Source organism: Pelobates fuscus, chromosome 4, assembly GCF_036172605.1.
Source record: "Pelobates fuscus isolate aPelFus1 chromosome 4, aPelFus1.pri, whole genome shotgun sequence".
In the NCBI taxonomy this organism is placed as follows: Eukaryota; Metazoa; Chordata; class Amphibia; order Anura; family Pelobatidae; genus Pelobates; species Pelobates fuscus.
In genome coordinates, this window is record NC_086320.1 from 108,755,734 (window position 1) to 108,783,013 (window position 27,280).

Genomic DNA, 27,280 nt, shown 5'->3' on the forward strand with positions numbered 1-27,280 from the left:
CTCCACGGAGGCGGCTACCGCCGAGTTAATGAGTGCCTGCCAATCTGATGGTGGTAACTGTGGTGAATCACTCATCTTGTGTTGTGTGTTGGGTCTGTCTGTGGAAGACAGGAAAGTGTTAGGAACTGAAATGCGTGGAGTGCCGTATGATACAGTTCATGTATAGAGTCACATATATATGATAGTATGGCAGGGAACGAGCCTGCTGTTATTGAGTCACTAGATTTAATAGCAGGGGTAATTCTGCTTGTATCGGTTCAGTTAATATATACATATAGCAGGGGATGAGCCTGCTGTCACTTGTTTGAGGCTGTTTGCAGCTAGGCACATATATATATATATATATATATGTAGCAGGGGATGAGCCTGCTGGCACTATGTGACTTGATTATAGCAGGGGATGAGCCTGCTGGCACTATGTCACTTGATTATAGCAGGGGATGAGCCTGCTGGCACTATGTCACTTGATTATAGCAGGGGATGAGCCTGCTGGCACTGGCACTTATTTAAAACAGATGATGGGTCTGTTTATATAGTGACTCTTTGACTCTTCTGTGTATAACAGGGTATGAGCCTGTTGCACTAGTGACTCTAGATGTAATGCAGGGAATGAGCCTGCTTGAGCTGTGACTTTGAGAAATACAGCAGGGGATGAGCCTGTCTGTACTGTGCCTTTAAAAGTATAGCAGGGGATGAGCCTGCTAAAACTGTGCCTTTAAGATGTACAGCAGGGGATGAGCCTGTCTGTACTGTGCCTTTTGTCTGTACTGTGCCTTTAAAAGTATAGCAGGGGATGAGCCTGCTTAAGCTGTGTCTGTAAGATATGCAGCAGGGGATGAGCCTGTATGCACTGAGCCTTTAATATGTCTTAGCAAGGGGAAGTCTTAGGGTACTGATATCACCAAATATACACAGTGTAGGTAAACCAAAATGACATATTGACATAAACCTGTGAGGAGAAAGAAGGACGGGTCGTTTGAATCACGACCGTTAGGAGCGCTAATGGCCGCCGTGGGTCTCGCGGAAGCGAGATCCAAGATGGCCGCCGTTCGCGCCAAAATGACAGTGCGGTCCGCGATCGTGATCGCGGTCCGCTGTCAAGCCTCTAAATGCCGCACAAATAAGCGGAATGCCCCTCCAACCCCACACCCACCTCCCAAAGGGTCCCTAAGCGAGCTCCATACCCCAGAAAAAAGCGCGGTCGCGGAAAAAACGCCGCGGGTAGGAGACAGTAAAGGGTGAGAGGAGAGGTAGGGCAGAGGGGGAGAAAAAATAAAGGACTAGTAAAATAAACATATACAAATAAACATTAGATAATGGAAAACAATGAATATTATCCTAGCAATATGAAATGAATATAAAATAAATAAGCTCTGAAGGTAGTACTCTGACCTGTGTCTTCTGGAAGCAGCAAAGAAAGAGGAATAGACACGCCCACTAAAGACTTATATGCAGGCTATGTTGGCCTAGGATTGGTTAAAGTTTTTTGATTGATTGACTTGTGCTGCTGGAGGCATAAGTAAAGAAAGTTATGCAAAATAGGAAGCCTCCTGTCATGTAATAAAATTGGGAACTCCTGACACAATAACAATTACAGTGCTCTGTAGTGGTGATGGTACTTGGAGAGTTCCTTTTATTGGGATCTTAAAGAGACAAATACTCTGTCTTAAAGTGACACTATATTCACCATAACAACTACAGCTTAGTGTACTCGTTTTTGTGTCTATAGCCTGACGTTCTGCATCTCTACCCTCTGGATGGAGGCTCTGAACTTTTCCCATAGAGATGGTCTTGATGATCTCAGTGAAGGTGGGCGGGGAGTAAGTCACCTTTTTAACCAGAGGTAATGGGGGAAAGGAGGGGGGTGGTAACCTAAGCAGCAATTTAGGCCTATAGTGTCACAAATACACACTTGTATTCCTGACACTATAGTGTTCTGCTAACAAAGTAGTTATTTTTAGCCCTTTTAAAATAAGGCAGAGGACAGCGTTGTTCACTGTGTTCCAATGTTACAAATATCCCTTTTCATTTTACCTTTTTATACTTCTTAAGATTACTTCCTTTGCCATGTGACATGACCTGTTGTACATGGTGACCTCCCACACAATTAGGAAATGCTAACAGGCAGTGGCACTTTGTCATTGCATTAATTAATAGTAGCAGCCCTCTTCCTGCACATTCTAGATGGACTTCAGACATTCAGGTGTCTCTAGTCCAGTGTTCTGAAACCTTTTAACACCCGCGGCCTGACGAAAATAAGATAACTATTTTGCGGACCGGCGTCAGCCAGAAATAAAAAATAATGGTGTGTGTGAGGGGGTGTAAGGTATGTGTGGGGGGGTGCACGGTGTGTGTGAAGTGTCTTAGTTTTGGTACGGGGGGGTGATCAGGGAGAAAATGTATATTATTTACTTGAAAGGGGGTGGGGAAGCTTTATGCCCCCCTTTTTACCTCTGGCCTGGAAGGAGGGCACATAACACTGTAATCCTGGTGGCCCGGTGGTGGCGCATGCACTTCAGCCCACAGCTCCTCTGGCTGAAGGCTGGCCTCACTATTTTGCTCCTGCGAGCACAGCGCTGTGTGGGAGCGTTGACATGGTAACGCGCAACAACGCTCCGACCTGCCTCTTCTCAGTAGGATCACAGCCTTCTGCATCCTCCTCTGACTTTTTACATTTAAGTTCATTTTTTGCACATAACAAATACATATTTGTTAAATATTGGTATAAGTGAAGATAATATTAAATTTTTTAGGAAGTGGCAGTTTTCCTTTAGGTACTGTGTACACAATAGTAGCGATTAATGTTTCGTAATATTTTATTCCAACAAGATAAAGCTTTTACTGAGGAGCAGTGTTGCGAGAATTTCGTATATTTGTTTCTTTTCAGACCATTTTCCAATTTTTTGACAAACAGCCTCTTCTGGTACAAAAAAGGCCATTCTGTCTTCAGCCACTGAGAGGATTTAGGGGTTCCACTTCCACATAATTTGTCCAAAGCTGTCCAAGCATAGGCTGCAGTGATGTACAAAAAATGACATGAGCCCAATGCAAATTTACTGTTAAATAGATATTAAATCTTGATATTTTTAGATCATCATATTTTTTTTTTTTACCCTAAAAACATACTGTCAAGAAGAATAAAGTTTTACATGCTGTAGCAACATTTTCTTTTCTACCAAAGCCTTTATTTTAACTTTCTATCACTGCTCAGACCTTGTTGAAACTAGACCCACTCTACTGTATTAATTATTTTTCTATAAACTTCATTGTTCCACATTCGCCTATTATTTTGAAACCGTGATTTATTTATTTTTTAATCACGATATATGTGCTTTAAACACATCCGCAACATTTTTCAGTGTCACATGGGTGCTTACTTAATAAAGTTACTATGTTTGTGCATTTTTCTAAAAAAAAAAAGTGCATCGTCGTTCTCCTGTTCTTGGTTGAGTAAATAGCTCCAAATGCCAATACCTATAGTGTGATATTGTTATAAATTATTTTACTTATTACTTCCATGGTGTAATTTGGAGGGAAGTGGTCCACTAATGAAATCTGAAGTACCGTATATACTCGAGTATAAGTCGACCTGAATATAAGCCGAGGCCCCTAATTTTACCCCAAAAAACTGGGAAAACTTATTGACGCGAGTATAAGACTAGGGTGGGAAATGCAGCAGCTACTGGTAAATTTCTAAATAAAATTATATCCCCCAAAAATTATATTAATTTAATATTTTATTTACAGTGTGTGTATATAATGAATGCAGTGTGTTTGTATGAATGCAGTGTGTGTATGAATACAGTGTTTGTGTATGAATGCAGTGTGTGTTTGTATGAGTGCAGTGTGTGTATGTGATGCAGAGCCTTGGTGGGGGGGGGGGCATTTTTATTATTTTTTTAAAATTATTTAAAATATTTTTTATATATATATATATATATATAATTAATATTTTTTTAAATATATTATTTAATTTTTTTATTTATATTTATTTTCGGCCCCCCTCCCTGCTTGTTAGCTGGCCGGGAGGAGGGCTCTCATTCCCTGGTGGTCCAGTGGATGGGCTGTGTAGGAGGGGTCTGGCAGAAAGCTTTAACTTACCTTTCCTGCAGCTTTCCTGTCAGCTCCCTTCTCTCTCCTGCGTTCCGGTCAGCTCCCTTCTCCTCCACTGTAAGTCTTGCGGCCGCGCGGAGCGTTCCCCGTGGCTCTCGCGAGATTTAGAGTGGAGCTGACAGGGGAGCTGACCGGAACGCAGGAGAGAGAAGGGAGCTGACAGGAGCTGCAGGAAAGGTAAGTTACAGCTCGCTGCCAGCCCCCAACAGGACCGCCAGGCTTGTAATGAGCCCAGCGGTCCTTGTCTGTATTATGGCAATGTAAGTTGCCATAATACAGACATTGACTCAAGTATAAGTCGAGTGGGGGTTTTTCAGCACAAAAAACGTGCCGAAAAACTCGACTTATACTCTAGTATATATGGTACATTAGCAGAAATGACCTGGCTTGTCAATTATGGAAAACTGTACACAAAAACTGTGATTTGGTGTTTAGCCTGCCCATGTAAGACACATATTCAGCATTCCAGTTTTATAATGGGCATGTCCCTACATTGCCCTTATTACATCATAAAAACTTGGCAGGCCTGTTTATGGGTGGCTTAACAGCTCATGAATTTAGGGGTGAGTTGGAGAGGTTTACCATAAACGTACAAAATTCTCTACAAAATAATAAAAATGTAATATGCCAGGTTCCGCTCTCCAGTGAGAACAGAATGGCGGCTTTGTTAGATCTGGATTCTGCAGTTGCCGAATGCTGATACTGTCATTCTATGCTGAGAGCATCATCTTAGCACACTAACCCTGTGACTTAGCCTGTCCATAAACTATGCACAGAATTAAAATTAGCCAGCCTGAAACACTCATACTAAAATATTGCACATACAGTGTCATTCCACCATGACCACTTCAAAAAACTGTTGTGGTTATGGAGCTTGGAGTAACTCTTTAAATGTTACCAGAAACTTTTTCAAATATTTCTGATAAAGTTGCTGCATGAAAAAAAAGTAAAAATATACAAAAGCCAATACATCTTAAAAGTATTATGTTAGCTTATAGGTTTTGACATCTGTGTCCGCTATTAAATGTACAGACCCACGTATCATTTAGAAGATTTTCTAACTTTTGAATGACAATGCACTCCTTATAATTATGTACGCGCTCAAAATAATTTAAAATATTCTAAGAATCTGTCACTCCCACATTCCAAACTCTCATCTATTACAAGATATTGTTTTTTAGCTGCACTAGACGTGTACAAATTCTACAGACAAAAAATTGAGGATTTTATGCATTGTAAATTGTGATTGATGTATGTCTGCAGGGTATGTGTAGACTGACTGGTTTCATATGACTTCATGTTGTAATGTGTCATCTGAATTTGTAAATGGGTTCCCCCTTGTGCATGGGTTCCCCCTTGTGCTGACGCTGGAGGAGACATTTCCAGTGCCGAGGGAAACTGGCGCTGGAATCGGGTAAGTGTTTAGAGTTTTTTACAGAGGGACACTGTAGTGATACAGCTTTGTATTCCTAACACTATAGTGTTCCTTTAAGTAATTTGGCTGTAAACTGTAAGATTTGGACAGTTCTTATCTAGAACAGGACTTCCCAAACTTTTATGGGCCGATACCCACTTTTGAAAAATTTAATTTTTCGAGACCCACTTGCTTTTAATGCATATTTTAAAAATGAACACCATGGCAATCCACTTTAGAGGCATACAATTGGCAGACCATGGCAATCAGTTTTAGAGGCATACAATTGGCACATCGTGGCAACTTTAGGTGCATAAAATTTACACACCATGGTAACCAGTTTATATGCATGCAATTGGCACACCAGGGCAATCAGCTTTAAATGCATAAACTTGGCACATCATGGCAATCACTTTTAGATGCATAAACTTGGCACATCATGGCAATCACTTTTAGATGCATAAACTTGGCACATTGTGGCAATCAGCTTTAGAGGCATACAATTGGCACACCATGGCAAACAGTCTTAGATGCATAAAGTTGGCACACCATGGCAAACAGTCTTAGATGCATAACATTGGCAAACCATGGCCATGCGTTTTTAAAGCATACAATTGGCACACCATGGCAAACAGTCTTAGATGCATAAAGTTGGCACATGATGGCAATCCGCTTTAGAGGCAAACAATTGTAACACCAGAGCAATCAGTTTTAGATGCATAAAATTGGCACATTACGGCAGTTTTAGAGGCATAATTTGGCATATCAAGGTAATCTGTTTTAGAGGCATACAACTGCTTACTCACAGACTCGGTCAGAACCAGAAGTTCTGTGTACTGCTCTTTAATCCAGGCACCTCACCCCCTTCCCCCCCAGGTCAAGTGTGGCCAAAAGGTAGATCACTGTGTGTGTGTCAGAGAACTTCAACAATGCTATGCCAGCTGGGGATCTACCATTTGCCCATCGTTGCAGGGTTATATTTGTGAGCAGCATTTGTAAGCATGTTTTTGTATAAAGTATATGTGTGCATGTATGGGTGTATTTGTACTGTTGTCTTTGGGATGTAGTGGTGTACTTGTGTGTAATGTTTGCGTCTGAATGCAGGGGTGTTTGTATGTAGTGTTTTGACTTTTAAGGCAGGTGTGCTTTTTGTGTGTAGTGTTGGTGTTTGAATGAAAGGGTGTGTATAATTTTAGTGTTTTAATACAGGGGTGTGTTTGATTGCAGTGTGTGTGCAGTGAAAGCAGTGTGTGAATATTTTGTATATAAAATATACATATACACAATGTGTGTTTGAATGTAAGCATGTTTTGTATGGAGTATGTGTGTGTGTGAATGTTGGTGTTTAAATGCAGGTGTGCATTTGTGTGCAGTGTATACACTTCCACACACACACAGACACACATGCAAATACACACACATACTGACACAAAAGGACACAGATACACATACATACAGAAATAGGAGGTAAGGTTGACAGTGTGGGAGGGAGTGTGTGTGTGCTGGTGACAACGTGGGGGGGTAGGGTGAGAAAGGGTTACAGTGGGCGGGCAGGGGGAAAAAGGGTTACAGTGTGGTGGGGCATGGGGATAAAGGGCTACAGTGGGGGGCAGGGTGAGAAAGGGTTACAATGGGGGCTGGGTGAGAAAGGGTTACAGTCGGGGGACGACAGGTTGGAAAATATATACAGTGGGGGGGGCAGGGTAAGAAGGGGTTACAGTGTGGGGGGGAAGGCAGGGTGAAAAGGGGCTACAGTGTGGGGGCAGGGAGAGAAGGGGTTACAATGGGTGGCAGGGTGAGAAAGGGTTACAGTTGGGGGGGGGCAGGGTGAGAAATGGATACAGTGGGGGGGCAGGGTGAGACCGGGTTGCAGTGTGGGAGGAAGGCAGGATGAGAAAAGGTTACAGTGTCGTGAGGGGGGCAGGATGAGAAGGGGTAACAGTGTGGGCAGGGGGGTAGGGAGAGAAGGGGTTAAAGTGTGGGAGTGGATCAGGGAGAGAAGGTGTTACAGTATGGGGAGGAGGTCAGGGAGAGAAGCGGTTACAGTGTGGGGAGGGGGCAGGGAGAGAAGCGGTTACAGTGTGGGGTGGAGGACAGGGAGAGAAGGGGCTACATTGTGGGGGCTGTGTCCTACTTATTAAATTCCCTGGTGGTCCAGTTGGTTACCCCTCCGGTCTGCAGCTCCGCTAGGTGCGGAGCTGCAGACCATGTGATAGAAGTCTCACGAACTCCCAGAGTGTTGCCTTGGCAACGCTCGGGTTGCTCACGAGACCTCTATCACACAGTCTGCAGCTCTGCACCCGGCGGAGCTGTAAGACCGCAGGTTGTGGGCTCTTTCTCTCGGGCAGACTGATGGAGGGACTGAGGAAGCTCATAGAGTGAAACGCGTTTAGCTGATTATTCTGGACTTTTTATTGGACTTTTATTGGATCTTTTTTACTTTCTAAGTACCCATTTATTTTGTTTTTAATACAATAAATGTTATTTACTATTTTATACTTTAGTCCAAAGTCCTTTCTAGCCATCAGGAACTCCATTGGGGAGAGTGCTATTCCCCCTCTAAAGTAGCACATTGTTTATCAACCTCAGAGCCGGGATTTCAGGGCTCTGCAGAAGGTGAGCACAACTATTTATATTTCAAAATACCATTATAGTATGTGCAATTCTACACAGTTGTTTTTCTGCTTTTCTTCTCGTTGTATACTCCTGGAGGGACACTACCTGGGATAAAGGGGTGTGTTGCTGCCCTAAAAGCATAAAGGATCCTTTTACGGAGCCAATACCATATAGGCTCCTGTCCATGTGAGTGGTTTCAATCATTACTTACTACCAATTATCCATTTTTGGAACATCTGCACTATATTTTTGTTTTTCTTGTTTTTGTTTCCTTGTATATGTACATTCAAGTTTTTCAAGACTGTCACTGTACCAAAGGGGTGAGTAAACCCCTCTACTGTTTAGAGCGCTCCACTTGTTTGGTATAATTTGTATACCTTATTTCTGTATATTTGTTTTTTATTGTGGGTAAGGGGTATTCCACTTTTAGTGTTGAGCAGCTTTTACATTTTGGGCACTGTAAAGAAACACTTTCTATCTCTTTATTGAGGTAGTTTTCTCTATTGATTAAGACTGATGGAGGGGCCTGACGACTTGCCCTGTATGGTGTTGGGCCCGTGGTCACTGACCGAGGGCCTGACTAATAATTCTGCATGCCTGTCTCCCGAGTCCTCGGCAGCCCTGGAGGCATGGGTCGCGACCCACACTTTGGGAAACCCTGATCTAGAATATAGAGTGCATGACAGATTAATTTATGCACCATATAAATAATAATTAATAAAAAATAAAAAATTATTTAGGTATTTGATAGTACACAAAAAGGACATTTTGTGCTCATAGACCGTGGTTCTGTCTTACCAACCCTGTAACAAATAAAATTTGTACAATTTTGTGTATTGACTTCAGTAGTTACTCAGACCAGGTAAAAGACATATTTTGTCATTTGAAGATTGCCATGTTTTTAGTGGATTTTATTTCTGAGAATGTGTCAACTTACCTGGTAAGACTAAAGATATATTCTTGGGATATATGATATTACGGTTTGCTTTATTCCTTACCTGTGTGAGACTCGGAATAGGAGGGATTTCAAACATCCTCTCATTATATCAATTAATGCCTGTTGTTCTGCAAGCATTTCATTATCTGCTCACACCCCAGGACAAAATAGAACAAAGAGTGATATACACTTGTCCTTGTTCCTCAAGAGGATGATTAGGGTGAATGGATATCTACAATGCATCACTCTGTGCACTGCAGTATGTAGATTAATTGCTGCTAGATACTTAGTTTTAATGATTACCAGTAAAATAATACCTTTCCTGCTGATGTCACTTCTGTGAAGCTGTGTAAGAAAAACCTCATTGATGTCATCAAGCTCTCTGAATCAACATGATTTCATTGCCTCAACCTCTGTACCTCGTACAATAAAAAATGCCTGTTGCCTATCCTTGAGCATCTTTAAGCTTTGCGTTGTAACCCTTTAAGGACCAATGTCAAAACTTGGTCGTTCGAGGCCGTATACCAGCATTGAATGATCTTTAAATTAAGTCATCCAATTTCAGAATAGGATACATTTTTCTGACACAATAGACTGTAATTGGTTCTCAAGGGGTTAAAATATTAAAATACCCAATATCAAATCCCACATTGGTGTCCTTGTCTAAACATGGTAGCCACCCTCGGTCTTTGGACGTTTTATGCCAATTTAATATAATTGTTAAAGCGATGCCAGTGGCTTATAGTTCATACATTTTCTTGAGAGGCAGATCTTTTAGACTATAAATTCTAAATAAAAACTTCCCTGACAAGTGCGATAAAACTATAGAAAAGAATGAATCTTCTTTTGATGATAATTCTTTGCTGGGCATTTGAACTGTGAGCCAGTAAAAGGTAGATATCTAATGGATTGTATTGATTTTAGGGCTTGGTGCCAGAGGCTTTTGCCAATACATTTATGGAAGTTAGAGGATTTATGAATAGGAGAAAATGCCCAGCTGTAATCATTTATTGATTTTGGTTATTTTTCCAGCAGTTCCAATAATGTTCACGATACATTTCAAAGATGATAAGTAGTTAGTCCCTAGTCACCACAGATAAAAGTGATCGCAGTGCTAAGTTAAATTAGTGACAGATATGAGTGCTTATTCTAAGACTTTTAACTCCTCATGGATTATATTCACACCTTTATTTTCCACAGCTTTATATGTCATATAGATTTATGACAAACTGTTATGGGGTTTTGGGTTTATGGCACCTCCACAACACAGGTATCTGTCTGGGGAGATCTCACTAAACTCTAACATGAAAATAGCCAAGTTCTGACTATTGTTGAGATGGAGAATTTTTCCAGATCAGCTGTTTTTGCCTCAGTTTTTCCATTCTGATTTATTTCACCAAAAAATGGACTTTAGTGAATAATCCTGTTTGTTAAGTGTTTGCTACCTTTTGGCATTGTAGCTGCTTTAAACTGTGTTAAGATAGTTAAAATGTTGAGCTAGTCAGAAGTTTGAAAGAATGTTTTGGAATATTCCATGCACTTCTGCTTAAAATTCTTATAAACCTCTAATTAAAAAATATATGTATTAATAATACCAGAAGCTTCAAGTGTGGTTTGAAATTAAGGGGACACTCTAGACCATGTAAGCACTTCTATTTTTAAAGTGGTTATGTTGCCAAGGTATAGTCTTGCATCCTTTACTTCCAATTATTTTATAAAACAGGGCTTTAAAGCAAAGCTTTGTGTTTATTGTCCCTGTCAATCTGAGAACCAGTAATAATAATAATTCCTCGCTCTTAAACCAAAGAGTTGGTAAGCTAGTTCTGATATGAATACACATGGAAATTAATGGACATGAAGAGAACATCCAGCACCAATCATCACAAAACTCCTCTTTAAAGGAACACTATAGGGTCAGGAATAAATTAATGTATTCCTGATCCTCTCGTGTTAAACCCCCTTACCTTTATTCAAGCGCTGCACAGGTCTGCCAGTGCTGGCTCTGCCCACATCCCGCCCCTTGGCTGAGATAATCAAAACTGATGATCTCAGCTAATCCAATGCTTTCTACAGGAAAGCATTGGGAGGCTAATGTGCACATGCAACAAAGCGCCCACGCTGTGCCAATCAGAACTTTTTCGCAGAGATGCATTGACTCAACGTATCTCTATGGGGAAAGTTAAGCTAGTCGTTGTGCAGCACTGACACAGGAAATATAAACACTGCCTGGTCCCTGAAAAGGCAGTGTTTACAGCAAAAACTACACTGACAGGCAATAGCTACCAAACCAACTACATTAAGCTATAGTTGTTCTGGTGACTATAGTGTTCCTTTCAATTTAAACATTACTGTCTCTTTAAAAAAAAAAAAAAAAAAAAGAATGTACATTAAGAATAGTTGCTGCAGACTTAACAGGTCCTTTCGGAGAATTAAATAACACCGTGGTTGGTTAAGTCTAATGTTTAAAGTTGGTAGGTGACTCCTATGGTACAAATTATCTGAAGCAGGATTATCGTTTACAGGTGTAATGTAGCAAACTGGCCGAAGGTCCTCAATCTCATTTCCCCCAGCCTAGTTTCGGGACACATCTACATTTCCCATTCTTTTCACCCAATTTGTTTTAATGTTGCCCCGGCTAAGTTAAAGCTTGGTAATGCTGTATGTGTACATTAAATGTTCCTACATTTCACACACATAAGCTATGTGCTTTCCTTGCAGGCTATCAATGTGCAGGTGTAATTTGTAAGTAAGTCCTATTGAGATGATACCTGCTGGTTTGTGCCAAACCTGAAAAGCTGCAAATCAAGCTGTGTGACAATTGTAGCTCTTGCTTTCTGAGATGAGCTTTCCTAGAGGCGCCAGTATTTGCCTTTTACGCTGGATTTATTTCTTATCTATATAACACACAGACAGGGGAGTATCGCTAAGACCCACTCATTATATCATTTAATGCCTGTTGTTCTGCAAGAACTACATTATCTGCTCGCACACCAGGACATGATAGAACAGCAAATGATATACACTTGTCCTCATTCCCCAAGAGGACCATTATTTCCAATATGTGCTCAGTGCTGGGTTTACATAAATGGTAAACAACTATGAAGAGTTTCTCTAAACAAATCTACTTGTTTTCAAAAAACATCTACTGGTTTATGTGTTTGTATGTTTTGAGTGACATTTACTTGGTTCTACTTCTTGTACAATGACATTGAAGCAGGGTTATTCACGAAAGTGAGAATTCAAAGTGAATTTCAAATTTAAGGTCAAAAGAGCCGAAGTGGAAAAATTCTCTAAGTCCACTATGCTTTCCATAAGAGCTAAGCTCTTAAATTTGACATTTATTTTGAATTCACACTGAATTCTCACTTTAGTGAATAACTTTGATGCATTCTGGAATTTTTTTTTATTTTTTTTTTCTCAGTTGAAGTATCCTTGTCTATATTGAATCCAGACATTTACAGCCCATGATTTAATGTTGTGTCAGAACAGTCCAGCTGTTTACGGACTGCAACCCCTACAATGCTATGCCAACCGTAAAACTGCAGAGTGAGGTTTTGTGAAGTGTTTATTTTAGGCCAGGCTCATTTAAATCTATTAATCTGAAAGCATTGTAGACGTTTAATATGTGTGGGAAGACTGCCATTTAAATAAATGGCATTTTATTGTATGCACAACGTCTTATGAGATTAGCAGGATATTTAGGAGTTTAAAAAAAATAGCATGTTGGGCATATTTGTTAAGTCCAAATGAGGGACAAAGCAGTAAAAGTAGGGGACACTGCAGGAACATTTATTTATTGCAAGGGTATTTAACTACGCCATTTCCGGCCCCTGTAATTATTGACCTACAAATCCATAGTGCTTTGCTGATATTGTATTAGATGACTTGATTTCGGCACAGTACATGCTTGCATTCCAGATATTTACTTTAACTGGTTGAGGGCTACTGATTGAGAGAGAATATATGATAACCATTACCGTTTTTATTTGATTATATGCGATACCTCTTATGAATTATGGTAAAGAAACTTAAGAGGTGAGTAGTGCATTTTAAAGGCATTATCTTGCTCTCTTATCTGACATTCAATAGACTGTATTTCTATTAGCAGGGAATGCTACATATTGCAACTATAAAGTGTGTAATGAAGAAAGCAGCAGGAATATAACCTGAAGCTGTGAATGCTGCCTAGGTTCTTAAAATCAATAGGAAATTATTTTAATGTATTTATTTCTTCTATATAATGGAGGAAAAAATCCATTAAATCAATTTGCATCATTTGCATTCATTCTTTCCCCCCCACTCTCACAGCCACTAGAAATATCTGCAGATCTGTTGCAAAGCCTTAATGCAAGTCTTACTTTTATTTTAGGTAATTTCTGCATGAATAATGAAGAGAGATGCAAATCTTTGCACTATGGGAACATAGATGTGTGTAGTACGTTGCATTAGGACGTGCACCCATAGAATAAATGCTAACTTAAAAAATAATGGTACAAAATACATACTATTTATAAAGCTATAACTAGGCGTATACAGAAAATGTCTTCTTTAAAAATACAACATGCTCATCATCCAAAGCCATGTAAATGTTCGTATCCAGATGTAAATCATGCCATGGAGAACAATTTGGCCTTGCATTAGGGTGTACCAGGGCACTGCTAATTGTGAATAGTCAGGCTAAGAAAGAGACAGGTCATTGAGCCCTTGAAAGACAGAAGTTTGAACACTATGATTCTGCAGCCCGTGTCGCACTCCTCTAGAGATTAACTATGTAATGGCAGTTGTAAGGCATATTGGGACAGAAGCACAAAGTGCATAAAAAAAGTTTGCGTGTAAGGTGTAATTCTTAAATCAAAAAAACTTGCCTTTCTCTAGTGTGTTTTGTGAATGTGGAGTCACTGATTGGCTGAGCATGTCAGAGGACCACTCTCAGCCAATTAGTAGCACCCCTGCTCAGCAGTACTCTTCACTTCAGCGCTAGTGGTATTAGACTGTTCGAGAATTGTTTAACTACAGGGAGTGCAGAATTATTAGGCAAGTTGTATTTTTGAGGATTAATTTTATTATTGAACAACAACCATGTTCTCAATGAACCCAAAAAACTCATTAATAGCAAAGCTGAATATTTTTGGAAGTAGTTTTTAGTTTGTTTTTAGTTATAGCTATTTTAGGGGGATATCCGTGTGTGCAGGTGACTATTACTGTGCATAATTATTAGGCAACTTAACAAAAAACAAATATATACCCATTTCAATTATTTATTTTTACCAGTGAAACCAATATAACATCTCAACATTCACAAATATACATTTCTGACATTCAAAAACATAACAAAAACAAATCAGTGACCAATATAGCCACCTTTCTTTGCAAGGACACTCAAAAGCCTGCCATCCATGGATTCTGTCAGTGTTTTGATCTGTTCACCATCAACATTGCGTGCAGCAGCAACCACAGCCTCCCAGACACTGTTCAGAGAGGTGTACTGTTTTCCCTCCTTGTAAATCTCACATTTGATGATGGACCACAGGTTCTCAATGAGGTTCAGATCAGGTGAACAAGGAGGCCATGTCATTAGATTTTCTTCTTTTATACCCTTTCTTGCCAGTCATGCTGTGGAGTACTTGGACGCGTGTGATGGAGCATTGTCCTGCATGAAAATCATGTTTTTCTTGAAGGATGCAGACTTCTTCCTGTACCACTGCTTGAAGAAGGTGTCTTCCAGAAACTGGGAGTTGAGCTTGACTCCATCGTCAACCCGAAAAGGCCCCACAAGCTCATCTTTGATGATACCAGCCCAAATCAGTACTCCACCTCCACCTTGCTGGCGTCTGAGTCGGACTGGAGCTCTCTGCCCTTTACCAATCCATCCATCTGGCCCATCAAGACTCACTCTCATTTCATCAGTCCATAAAACCTTAGAAAAATCAGTCTTGAGATATTTCTTGGCCCAGTCTTGACGTTTCAGCTTGTGTGTCTTGTTCAGTGGTGGTCGTCTTTCAGCCTTTCTTACCTTGGCCATGTCTCTGAGTATTGCACACCTTGTGCTTTCGGGCACTCCAGTGATGTTGCAGCTCTGAAATATGGGCAAACTGGTGGCAAGTGGCATCTTGGCAGCTGCACGCTTGACTTTTCTCAGTTCATGGGCAGTTATTTTGCGCCTTGGTTTCTCCACACGCTTCTTGCGACCCTGTTGACTATTTTGAATGAAACGCTTGATTGTTCGATGATCACACTTCAGAAGCTTTGCAATTTTAAGAGTGCTGCATCCCTCTGCAAGATATCTCACTATTTTTAACTTTTCTGAGCCTGTCAAGTCCTTCTTTTGACCCATTTTGCCAAAGGAAAGGAGGTTGCCTAATAATTATGCACACCTGATATAGGGTGTTGATGTCATTAGACCACGCCCCTTCTCATTACAGAGATGCACATCACCTAATATGCTTAATTGGTAGTAGGCTTTCGAGCCTATACAGCTTGGAGTAAGACAACATGCATAAAGAGGATGATGTGGTCAAAATACTCATTTGCCTAATAATTCTGCACGCAGTGTACCTTAAAGTAAGAATGAGCCAGAGGGCCTCCTGGCACCATAAGTGCTTCATTTTAGATTTAGTTGTTATGGTGGCTGTAGTGCCCCTTTAAGTAATAGGATGTAGCATTTGTGATGTATTTTAATTTTAGTGCAAAGGGAATGGGACAGATGTATTGAGAAAGCACTTTTTATGTGTTTTTGTGTGTGCATCTAATACGTTTATCCATATTCTTCTCTTACTTATAGGTCATGAACAATATATTTATGATGATCTGTCTTTTTTTTCAGGACACTCGACCCAATATGTCAAGGCCTTTGATCACCAGATCACCTGCCTCCCCTTTGAACAATCAAGGCATTCCCACTCCTGCACAACTTACCAAGTCCAATGCACCAGTTCACATTGATGTTGGTGGGCATATGTATACTAGCAGCTTGGCAACCCTAACAAAGTACCCTGATTCCAGGTAACCATAATATTATCAGTAAATATAGTATTAATACTATTACCAGTAATTAGCATTGACATGTTCTGTCATCCAGAGTAAAATAATGTTTTGTAATATGAGATTTTATGAGACATTGTTACTTTTACTGCAGATATTAGATAGTTTAGAGTGACCATTTAAATGGACCCTATAGGTGCAAAAATACTTAAGTGCACTTGATACATGTTGGCCTAATGTATTCTGTATTGTTCTCCTTACTGAAAAATCTGTTTTAGTTTTGTTTAAAAAATGATAGTGGTAGTTTTACCTTGAAGGGTTAAACATACATTGCGATTAAATAGAAAAGTAATAGGCACTCACTATAGTATTAAACATAGGGTAACTGTGGGCTGCAGTAACCAATACAAGGATTCCCAAAACTTGTAGATAGTAGAATATAAGAAAGGTAGGAGGAGACCGCGCCCCAAACAAAAAATAAATATATATATATATATATATGTGTGTGTGTACACAGGTCTTTTTAAAGCTGTACACACAGTTGACCTCAAAGATAAAAGCAAAAAATATAGTGCAGTACAGTATATCTGATGAATAGGTAGCAGAGTAATCTTATGTGGTTATCACTCACATTTGATAGAGCTAACTTAGAGCTCAGCTGTATTGCGCATGCATGGAACAATCCCCGTCTAAGGATATATGTTGGTATAGACGTCCCAGATGTCTCAAATAAGGTGCAATGTGCAGGACGTATGTAAATATAAGTACAAGAAAAAATACTCCAATGGTGGAAGTAAATACTAATAGGTATAAAAAAGAAATAAAGTAATGTACTTACCATTTACCATTCTGGAACGCACGCATCATACTGGAAGTGATGCAGCGTCTACCAGTGCGGTATTATATGCGTTCCAGCTGCGCCATTTTGATACCGTATGCGTTACAAGCTGCAACGCATATAATACCGCACTGGTAAACGCTGCGTCACTTCCGGTATGACGCGTGCGTTCCAGAATGGTTACAGGAAGCTGTCAATCAAGCACACCAGGAAGCATTTCTCATTCATAGACTGACTATATAAACAAAACATATGTGGACTACTGAAGAAGTCTTGAACAGTGAAACGCGTTAAGTGGGACTTCAAGTTATTTTATACTGTTTTAATGTTTTTGTATGGTAAATAAATAGAACATTTTATATTTACATATTGAGTTTTTTCAAATTTTTCTTTTTGCTTCCTGGCACCATCATATTCCTAGGTGGGGATTATACCACCCATGATGTATATACCAGAGCAAGTTCTGCTCTGGTAAATGTAAGTACATTACTTTATTTCTTTTTTTTATACCTATAAGTACTTACTTCACCATTGGAATATTTTTTCTTGTACTTATTTTTACATATGTCCTGCACATTGCACCTTATTTGAGACATCTGGGACGTCTATACCAACATATATCCTTAGACGGGGATTGTTCCGTCCATGCGCAATACAGCTGAGCTCTAAGTTAGCTCTATCAAATGTGAGTGATAACCACATAAGATTACTCTACTACCTACTCATCAGATATACTGTACTGCACTATTATACTTTTTTGCTTTTATCTTTGAGGTCAACTGTGTGTACAGCTTTAGAAAGACCTGTGTACATATACATTTCTATATATATTGTTTGGGGCGCGGTCTCCTCCTACCTTTCTGATACATTGAGATGAAGTGGTCTTTAGTGTGTCCCTTAAGAAGTGTTTGTACCCAGGCTGAACTTTTAAATATACATATCTACGTGTAAAGATACTCTCCTTAAAATAAATGTGTGCTGCATGAGTATGAGAGGCTGAGCTTGATATGTGATAGTGTTGAAAATGTTTAACACTTTTACATATAAACAATGTTTATAAGCCGTTTGTTTTCATTTTTACTCATCCACAATGAAACTTTGGTAACCATAGAGCAGTGACCTTAAACTAAAGGTCTTGGCCTGTTTCTGAGGTATTAAAAATAAGTTACATAATTACATGTTAATTATTGTCCCTGTACTGTTGTTATCCAAGGCACATCATACTTTATAACTACTTTATCTTAAGTATAGCTGATGCTTGTTGTCACTGCAATATATTAAATGTAATAACTTTCTTAGAGAATGAATGAAGGCTAAATATATTTTGTCTGTAGTTTGTTGCAGGAGCTTTAATAAAAGGCACATGTTCTACAAACCAGGGTTGGCCAAATGGTAGATCCTCTCCCCCAACTGTGGTAGAAGTACAAGTCCCATAGTGCTTTGCTAGTCTTAAGAATGACAAAGCATCATGGGAATCAATTTACAGTAGCTACCCTTTGTTCATTCTTGCTGGGAGGAATAGGAGTATTGTATAACTCCAGCATTGTGTCTTGAAATTTCAATGTATTTAGTGTTCTATAACCTGCTCTATGCGTATATACTAAGAATGTTCTCTTATGGTTTCATTCAATAGTCTGTGGCATGTCACAAGAAAATGTTACAGTTAAAGTAATAATATAATATTTCCTTTCATGCAGGTAATTTACATACGAAATATGATTATTTTTACCATTTTTTTTTTATCCTGTGTTTAATTATGTGCTTACATTTTTTTTTATTTTATTTTTATATTTCATTACTATTAGTTGTCTAATTCTTGTATTAAACAGTGTTAAGCCTTTCAGAAAAATATCACTGGAAGTATTTCCTTAATTTTTTTTGAGGTTTTTTGTTTACAACTTATATTTTATTGGTTTAAAGTACAACTTAGAACAGTGAGGCACATAAATGATCCAATGGGTCCGCAAGCACAGATAAAGGATATGACAAGTATCATATATAATATGGACAATGTCGCAAACCCAAGATGCGGGCTGCTCCAACAACCTACATAATATGTTAAAGTAAGTGGTAGTAGATAAAAAGAAAAATAATAACTAGTAAGAATAAGTGGTATAGGGAGAGGAGGGTGTAAGAAGGAGGGTACAGTACATAGTTGTACTTGGCTCCTTTATTTAGTCTGTGAATAGTTTACAAAGCCAGCCCTGTAGCAAAGTAAAACATAAGGACTAAGATTCATACGTGTACACTGGGTCATATTCATAAAACGGATAGTTGCAGGCACAGCTGATAACATACTTCAAACTTCACTAAATGGGAACTAGGGATTGAGGTGAGTGCAACAGGAGGATGTTTCCAGGCCACAATTACTGGTAGGGTGGCAGACCCTGGCCGTTGATTTGGGCTAACAAAGTGGTTGTGGAATGTTACAGAGAAAATAAACAAAATGAGGCATTTAGAAGCATAGAACACCCCACTTAACATGGGATATCATCCTAATCCTCTAAAAACACCTCCAGCAATTGTTTGTTTTAGTAAGGCCGATATGGGACATACAACGTACCACCTATTAAGGAGCTCCCTTGTCAGTAATGTACTATCATTTGCAGGCAACAATAAGCACAGGTTACTTGCTCTGCTTATATTTTCAAATTTAGAGCATTTTACTGAAAAGTCTTGCTAAAAAAGAAATGATGCTCATCTTTCCGAGTTTCTTTTCCCATAAAAAAGTGCGACCTGTCAAACACACTGTAAAAAATGGTAGATTCCGACATGGTTTCAAAGAACTGTGTTTGTGAAAACCCCTGGCACTGCATAAATTGTTGCTATGTTGCTCTTCTCTTAGGTTTGGCACTTAACCTGATATTGCACAATAACACAGACTGAGTTCAGTTCCATTAAACCCCAGGCAATATACAGGGTGTGTGCCTCTAAAAGGCAAATATTCTGCGGTATTAATATATACACCCAGATTTTCATAAACTGGCATTAACTAGAAGGGCAATCAAACACTGTTAAACATTATCACTGCTGTATACGATTTCTACATAGACATGTTTTATGAAATGTTAGGATTTCGTTTGTATTAAAATATATATATTGCACTATTTGTAAAATGTGTAGGTTTATTGCTGAATAAAATCCAAGCTAGTCACATTGCTCACTGATCGTTGTATTTAAATAGAGAAAAAGGTTTGATGGGTGATATGCATTCTATACTGTACAATACATGTTAAATGCTCTGTGGTCCCGTTAGGATAAAAGTAAAGGCAGCAGCAATTTGTCACTTATGCAATAAACATAGCATATAACTGCCACCAATCTATATAAAAATATGTAGGGTTATTCAGTATATGTTATACTAGGTGGAAAAAAAAAATTCAAGTCCATCAAGTTCATTATTTTATACCTCTTCTCATTTCTGATCCAAAAAAAAGACAAAAACCCAATTTAAAGCAATTTGTTATTGTGCTGCAAAAGATAGAAAACAATTCCTAATTGACTCAAAATTGGCAATCTAAATTCTCGTCAGATTAACAATCTGTGCCCTGCATTTGCCCAGAATATCCAGGCTAAAAAAATAAATTAAAAAAAATATCTGATAAAGCTACCCTCTGTGCTGAGAATTCCACATCCTTTTTGTTTACATTTAAATATTTATTTCCTCTTCGTGAATTCCCCTCTCTAAGATCAAGTCTTAATGGATGACTTTTGAACTCGGAAAGAGCAGAGTAGAACAAATAGCTAGGTTGGAGAATATTTTCATGTTGACTACTGTTGCAAAAATGTAGAATTCTCTTATTTTGGTAGATGGATACAAAATATATATAGTTCATGCAAACCAAGACCTACATACAGATGCACAACAACATAGAGATCTGTCACTATTCACAACATTGATTAAAACACAAAAAATCCCCTTTAATTTGTATTAAGCTTTGTTCATATTCCATTTTCCTTTAAATGTATATTAGAAAATTACAACATAGTCCAGTTCAGACAAGGTAAAACCAGGGTGGTGCACACTGCAAACGAAGAAAAACAGAAATTTTTTAATTTCTCTTATTTTTTTTGTTTGCTTTCTCTACAGTGCTGAGGAGCCTGCTTGGTGAAAAATACAGAGTTTATAACAATATACAGATTAAGGAAGCGCACACATAATCATAGATTTTTAAATATGGTCTGGCTACTTAAAATCATCTATCTTGGCAAACAAATATGGCCATACTGTGTTAAGCCCACCACTACTTCACAGTACCCCATTATCTGTTTGTGCTACACTAATTCCAACGTTGGCGACAAATTCAGTAGTGCTAGTGCTAAATAAGCAAAAGTGTATTTTAATAATCTATTGTAATCTATTGTAAGCAGTAAACATGTTTTAGGTTTTAATGCTAAATTAGAGTCCCCTGCCAGCTGTGATTGACTGAGTGTCATCTGAATGCTTCTGGCCTATCAGAAATCCCATTGACTGTTTGAATGGATATGACTACAAGGAAGTGTGTAGTTTCCACTTTAACCACACGACCAGTAGGAGTTGAACATTGAGTGGCCAAGGACCCATCAGTACTAAAATGTTGGAAAATGGTTACACATTGAGTGGACAGACAGTGCCAGGGAACTCAGGGCACTATTAACAATTTAATGAGATGAAATGGTTGTAGGGATTACAGTGTCTCTGTAAGGGGGGGGGGGGGGGGCATTAGTCTGACTCCGTTTCAAAGGTTAACCATCATAGTGGTGCACTGACATATCTTGTAGTGTGTCATTAGGGATTACATTATCCGGTGACTCAATTTGCCCTCCATACAGATCAGAATTGGTTCATACACAGCCCTATAGGATGCTGTGTTTTTTGCATTTTGCCTTAAAGCCACAACAGGTCAGCCATTTTAGAAATGTTAAATCAAGGGGTAGTTGTTTCCTGTCAGCAAACCTGATTGCAAGCTTTATAGTACAGTTTTAATAAATAATGTAAATATATATTTGCAGTCATATATACAAGAGTTTCACTAACAGATTTTCAATTGGCCCATTTGTCCTCAGTTCGGTCTTCTATAAAATAAAATAAAGTATTTGTTACAAGAACAAAATAGATTGTCACTTTAAATGAATTTAACTTCTATGGCATTAACATCTAAATTCACAAAATAGGTGCTGAGCACCGATACTCATCTTGAAATTGATTTTTTTCCTTTTCTTTTCTAAATGCCAGAAGAAGATCTAGAGGCTGTGTAGTTCGGATAACAAATGAAAATCCTTCCTGTCTTAAAGCAATGTGAGCAGTCAATGCAAATAAAATAAATGATCCCTTAAGAGCGTGTGCCCCACAGAACCTTATGTCTCTGTCATAAAAAGTGATCTTTAATCAAAACCTACTGACATGACAGAGCTAATATCTTTAACGTTATACAGGTAAAGCTAAATGTCGACAAAAGAGGGAAAAATTAAATACTTGCAAAATCTCAAAAGAGAAGTTCTTCTTTTTGGGACAGCGAAAGTGTATTTCAGCAATTATATGTGAAAATGTTGACTGGTGGAAGATTTTGGAATTTTGAACATAACTGTAGATTTTGGAATTTTGAACATAACTGTAAGCTCGTTTGAGCAGGGCCTTCATCTACCTATTGTTCCTGTGTCATTGTGAAATTGTCTCATTTATTGTAAATTTCCCACTTTCATAATATTGTAAAGCACTGCGGAATTAGTTGGCGTTATATAAATACCAACAATAACTGTATGAAATCACGGCTGAGAATAAGAAACCTCACTTCACTAGGGAGTCGATAAATAAGATGCAGAATTGAAAGTTTGTTTCTAAATACTACTTCAGCATATTTAGAATATTATTTCATAAAAACATGAAAGGGAAAGGTCAACTGTCAATGGAAGTAGATTAATGAAGCAAGGTTTAACTAAAACTCCGTCTCCCCAAAAGTGGTTTTGGCAGACAGCTACTGCCATTAAAAGGGGTGTACAAACTTAATCAGATTTACAAAAGCGAGTATAATTAATGCAAAAGGAGAGGCACATGTTCATAAAGCTAGACACGTTTTTGTACCTCTCTGGGCCAGCCAAGCTCCTCAGTATAAATAAACATGCATGACAGTTTGTATTACCTTGCCAAGGAAACCTGGCCCCTGTTGCCCAGGCAACTCCAATCTTGCAAAGGAGGCCATGCATGTTACGGATGAACAATGTTCTGTAGATCTATGTGTTGCATTTTATTTGTTCTAAGTTTTGGTTAGATTTGGATTCTATCCCTTGATATGTGATAAATCCCGTAGTGGCTCATTATAATTTTATGAAATCATCTTGCTACACTGAAAACAATTCATGGCTACAAAGAAAAACAAAATATATAAATATAAAAAAAAAAAAATATATATTATTGAGTGTAATTTGATGCATCACTTTACATTGTATTTGACATCAGTTACATTACACACAGTTTTCAAATCTTGACAATTTTGCGCAAGGAATCTTGATTGTGTTTTCCTAGCTTTTTATTCTAGTCTGCTTTTGAATATCCTTATTAATTAATGTTACTCATTTATCAAAAGTATCTGAACAGTTAGTGATCTGTTTTTAATGCTTGTTAAATCTCTTTTAACTGTGAGTTATAGGTTTAGCTCCTGTAAGATTCCTCTCAGCCTTTTGTATCTATCCAATGTTGATAAAATGGGAACGATTGCATATTATCTGTCGAATATATGTATTTCATTATTTATTTTTTTACGTTTATTTGCCATATGCAAGTAGACTAGTAAAAATAAACCTAGCTGTGTATCTTCAATCCATCTGATATTAAATAATGTAAATCAATGCATAATTTAAATTCAAATCTATTCAAGTTTGTTACTTTGTGTGACTAAGCATCTGTAAAACCCATTCCATGGCACTTCTTAATTTTCAGTCAGATGTCAACAGTAATATCAGTTAGGAGTTGTAAGCGGGATTTGTATTAACCGAGTCTGACTGTATGTTTAGAGACCTGCACCTTCAGTATGACACTGCCAAACAAAATGTCAGAAACAGTACATTGCCTCCTGGCTGAGTTGAAATTCACGTCCATCTTTGGCTCATAGAGTGGCTGTGTGTCAGACATCTTGAGGGAATGAAGGATGCCTGCAGATGGAAATGGGTTTTTACTATTGTAAGTTCCAAACTTTACCTCTAGGAAAGTGACCCTGAGGAGAACAACCTCCAAATAGAGGCACTTGTCCCAGTTTACAGAGCTATGCATAGTGTTTTTTTTTAATTGTAATGGGAAATCCATATTATAAAATAGACACACCGATCGCTTCGCTTGAATACTGCGTTCACCCAGATAGACTTTAATGTATAGAACGAGTAACAGTATTCAAACACTTGGTTTCAGGTTTTAGAGGAAGCAAATCAGGTTCCTGTGGAAACCTACAAAAGGGGTCATTCTGCGTTAAATGTATTTTCATTATCTGAGGCATTGTCTATATAAAGCTTTAGACAAATATGTGATGATGCCTCCCTGGGATGTTTCTCTATTTTCATATTGAATAACATAGATAAAGCATTAAAATATGCACACTGTGGCAGTGAGTTCTGCCTAGGCGAAGCAGAAAAGAAAAAAAAACGTTTTCAGCCCATCTTGATGATATCTTCAAGAGGTGTGCAAAAACCATCACAGAATCCCCTTACTCACTCTTAAAACTGTTTCAGTCATGAAAAGACATGAGTGAAACTGCTGCACAAACAGACAGATGTCACGGAACCTTCCTTCAAATTTATCGTGAATGAACTTAGAGATGGAAAATGTTCTCCTGTAGATGAAGCCAACAGAACTGATGTAAACATAAGAATAAAAAAAATCTATGAAAGGTGTTTCCATCATCTCTTAAAAGTATTGGCTGAGAAAAATGGCAAGATCCGGGAGATTTTTTTTTTTTTTTTTACCTTTGCTTTTTGCCATCTTTTGCCAAAAAACTGCTTTAGGAGATCACAAACTTGTCCCTATTTTGTATTGTGATGTTTGTTAGTTCATGTGAGTTTGTCATAAAAATAGAATAGTAAATGTGCTTCCTTCATTTTTTTTCTTCTTCTTCATAATGTAGTTATTGACTTGAATATGTTTTGACAGTTTTTTTTTGTTTTTAATATTCCATCTCTGAAGCATTTGCTAGCAGAGGGTTTTGGGCACTCTGGATTCTGTAACGTGTTTAAAGCCAGATTCAGTGGTCCACAAAACCACACACACTTCGAGAAAACCACACTCTAAGGACTTTTTCAGGTTAGTTTTCAGGCTATGCAACATGTATTAGTCAACGTTTTTAGTTTATGTTAAACTTTCCATCAGGACAGGCTTGTGCATGTGCTTGTGTATGTGTGCAGAAAGACGTATGAAAAAGATATTGATATAAAAGGAGCATTAGATTTGACCAGTTTCTCCACAACAGCTTTACAAAATGAAATAAGACTTACAAAGCATCGTCAGAGTTGTACAAGAAATGGAAGCCTGTTTAACTACTCCTAAACTGACACCTACTTCACTTTAGAAGATGGTTTATGCTACTTTGATGGCTCTGTGTGCTTGATGATCATAACAATTATGCCTGGATCTGTGTCACATTACACACTTTCTGCATTTACTTGCCATGTGTCTGTCTGTATTTGTAGTGAGCATCTAGTGTTTGTGTTTTGGAGAGGCATTTTAACATCATGCAAAGTGTTTGTTTGTTTTTTTGCTTGAGAGGGGTGTTGTCAAGTCACTTCTGGGAGCCTGCAAGCTCAGCCAGAGAACAGCGCATGTAAATGTCCTTACATGACTCCTGCTTCCTTCGCAGGCAGCTGTGTAATTCCAGGTTAAGAGCCTTTGAGGTATGGGTGGTGTCTTGTTTAGATCCATAATTATTTTAAGGTTTCATAATCGCACAGTAAATGTGTGTTCAAGGCCGGAAGTTCACCTATAAAGTTAATAATTAGGAACATCAAAAATATATTTTAACCATTATGTTTTATTTCCACAAAAACATACCTTGATAAAAGGAATTGTGAACTATTACATGATGTTCCTTTAAAAATATATCTGCATATTTATACAAGTATTTACCAAAATGGCTATGTTATAACATATGCTGATGCATGAAGTATTTAGAGCACATAATATTAGTGTATTTGCTGGAGGGAAACAAATCACCCAGATGTGTATCTTTGTAAAGGGATAAATATGCAGAAATGTGTAAAGAATGAAAAACTGTAGGATTGGTTTATTAAAAAAAAAAAGTGTCTTTACTAATAATGACTGCAACACAAAAGCACAAATAGTGACTGTTAAAAAAGACTACCTTATGGACTTTAACATTCATGATGTAGGTGTCTTTACATACCACCTGTACATGTTATTCAAAGAAATACAAATTAATTGCATTGAATGTACAGCAATCATGTCAAACAAGGTTTAAGTTTATGTGGGCCACATACTCACTGACAGACAGACACACACACTCACTGACAGACACATACAGACACACATACTCACTGACAGACACCCACATACAGACACACATATACTCACTGACAGACACACACTGACAAAGACACACACACACTCACTGACAGACACACACTGACAAAGACACACACATACTCACTGACAGACACACACTGACAAAGACACACACTGACACAGACACACACACTGACTGACAGACAGACACACTGACAGACACACACACATACTCACTGACAGACACACACACTCACACACACACATACGTTTCCTTATTGCTCCTTACCTTATGGAGCCAATGTGGGGCATCTCCCTGGGGTCCTTTCTGCTCCCGCGAGCGGTTTAGTGATGCCGGGTGCCGGAATACAACGTCATATTCAGAAGCTCTGCAACCAAATACCAATAATGAACTTGTGACAATAAACATGTGATAGAGCAGTGGTTCCCAACCCAGTCCTCAAGGCACCCCGACCAGTCCAGGATTTAGGGATTACCCAGTTGTGTCTAAGGTGTTTTTAGAAAGAAGAAAAAAAACACCTTACACACAACTTGGTAATCCCTAAATCCTGGACTGGTCGGGGTGCCTTGAGGACTGGGTTGGGAACCACTGTGATAGAGGATGCTCAGAAACTAATACCATTTTGACGAGTGTGTTACATCTGCAAAGGTGGAAGCTCAGTAGCAAATACAAACATAGAATGTGACGGCAGATAAGAACCATTCGGCCCATCTAATCTGCCCAATATTTCGAAATACTTTTAATTAGTCTCTGGCCTTATCTTAGGTTTAGGATATGCCTTATGCCTGTACCACACATGCTTAGACTCCCTCACTGTGTTAACCTCTACCACTTCAGCTGGAAGGCTATTCCATGCATTCATTACCCTCTCAGTAAAG

General features: G+C 38.5%; 1 protein-coding gene across 4 annotated transcripts in view; it reads left to right on the forward strand.

The window, feature by feature from the left end:
• KCTD1 (potassium channel tetramerization domain containing 1) overlaps window positions 1–27,280 on the forward strand; it is a 115,975-nt gene that overhangs the window by 64,242 nt on the left and 24,453 nt on the right. For all 4 annotated transcript variants that reach the window (XM_063451458.1, XM_063451456.1, XM_063451455.1 and 1 more), the window contains exon 2: window positions 15,904–16,082. In XM_063451458.1, the coding sequence (XP_063307528.1) occupies window positions 15,904–16,082 (179 nt within the window). The remainder of the gene's footprint in view (window positions 1–15,903; window positions 16,083–27,280) is intronic.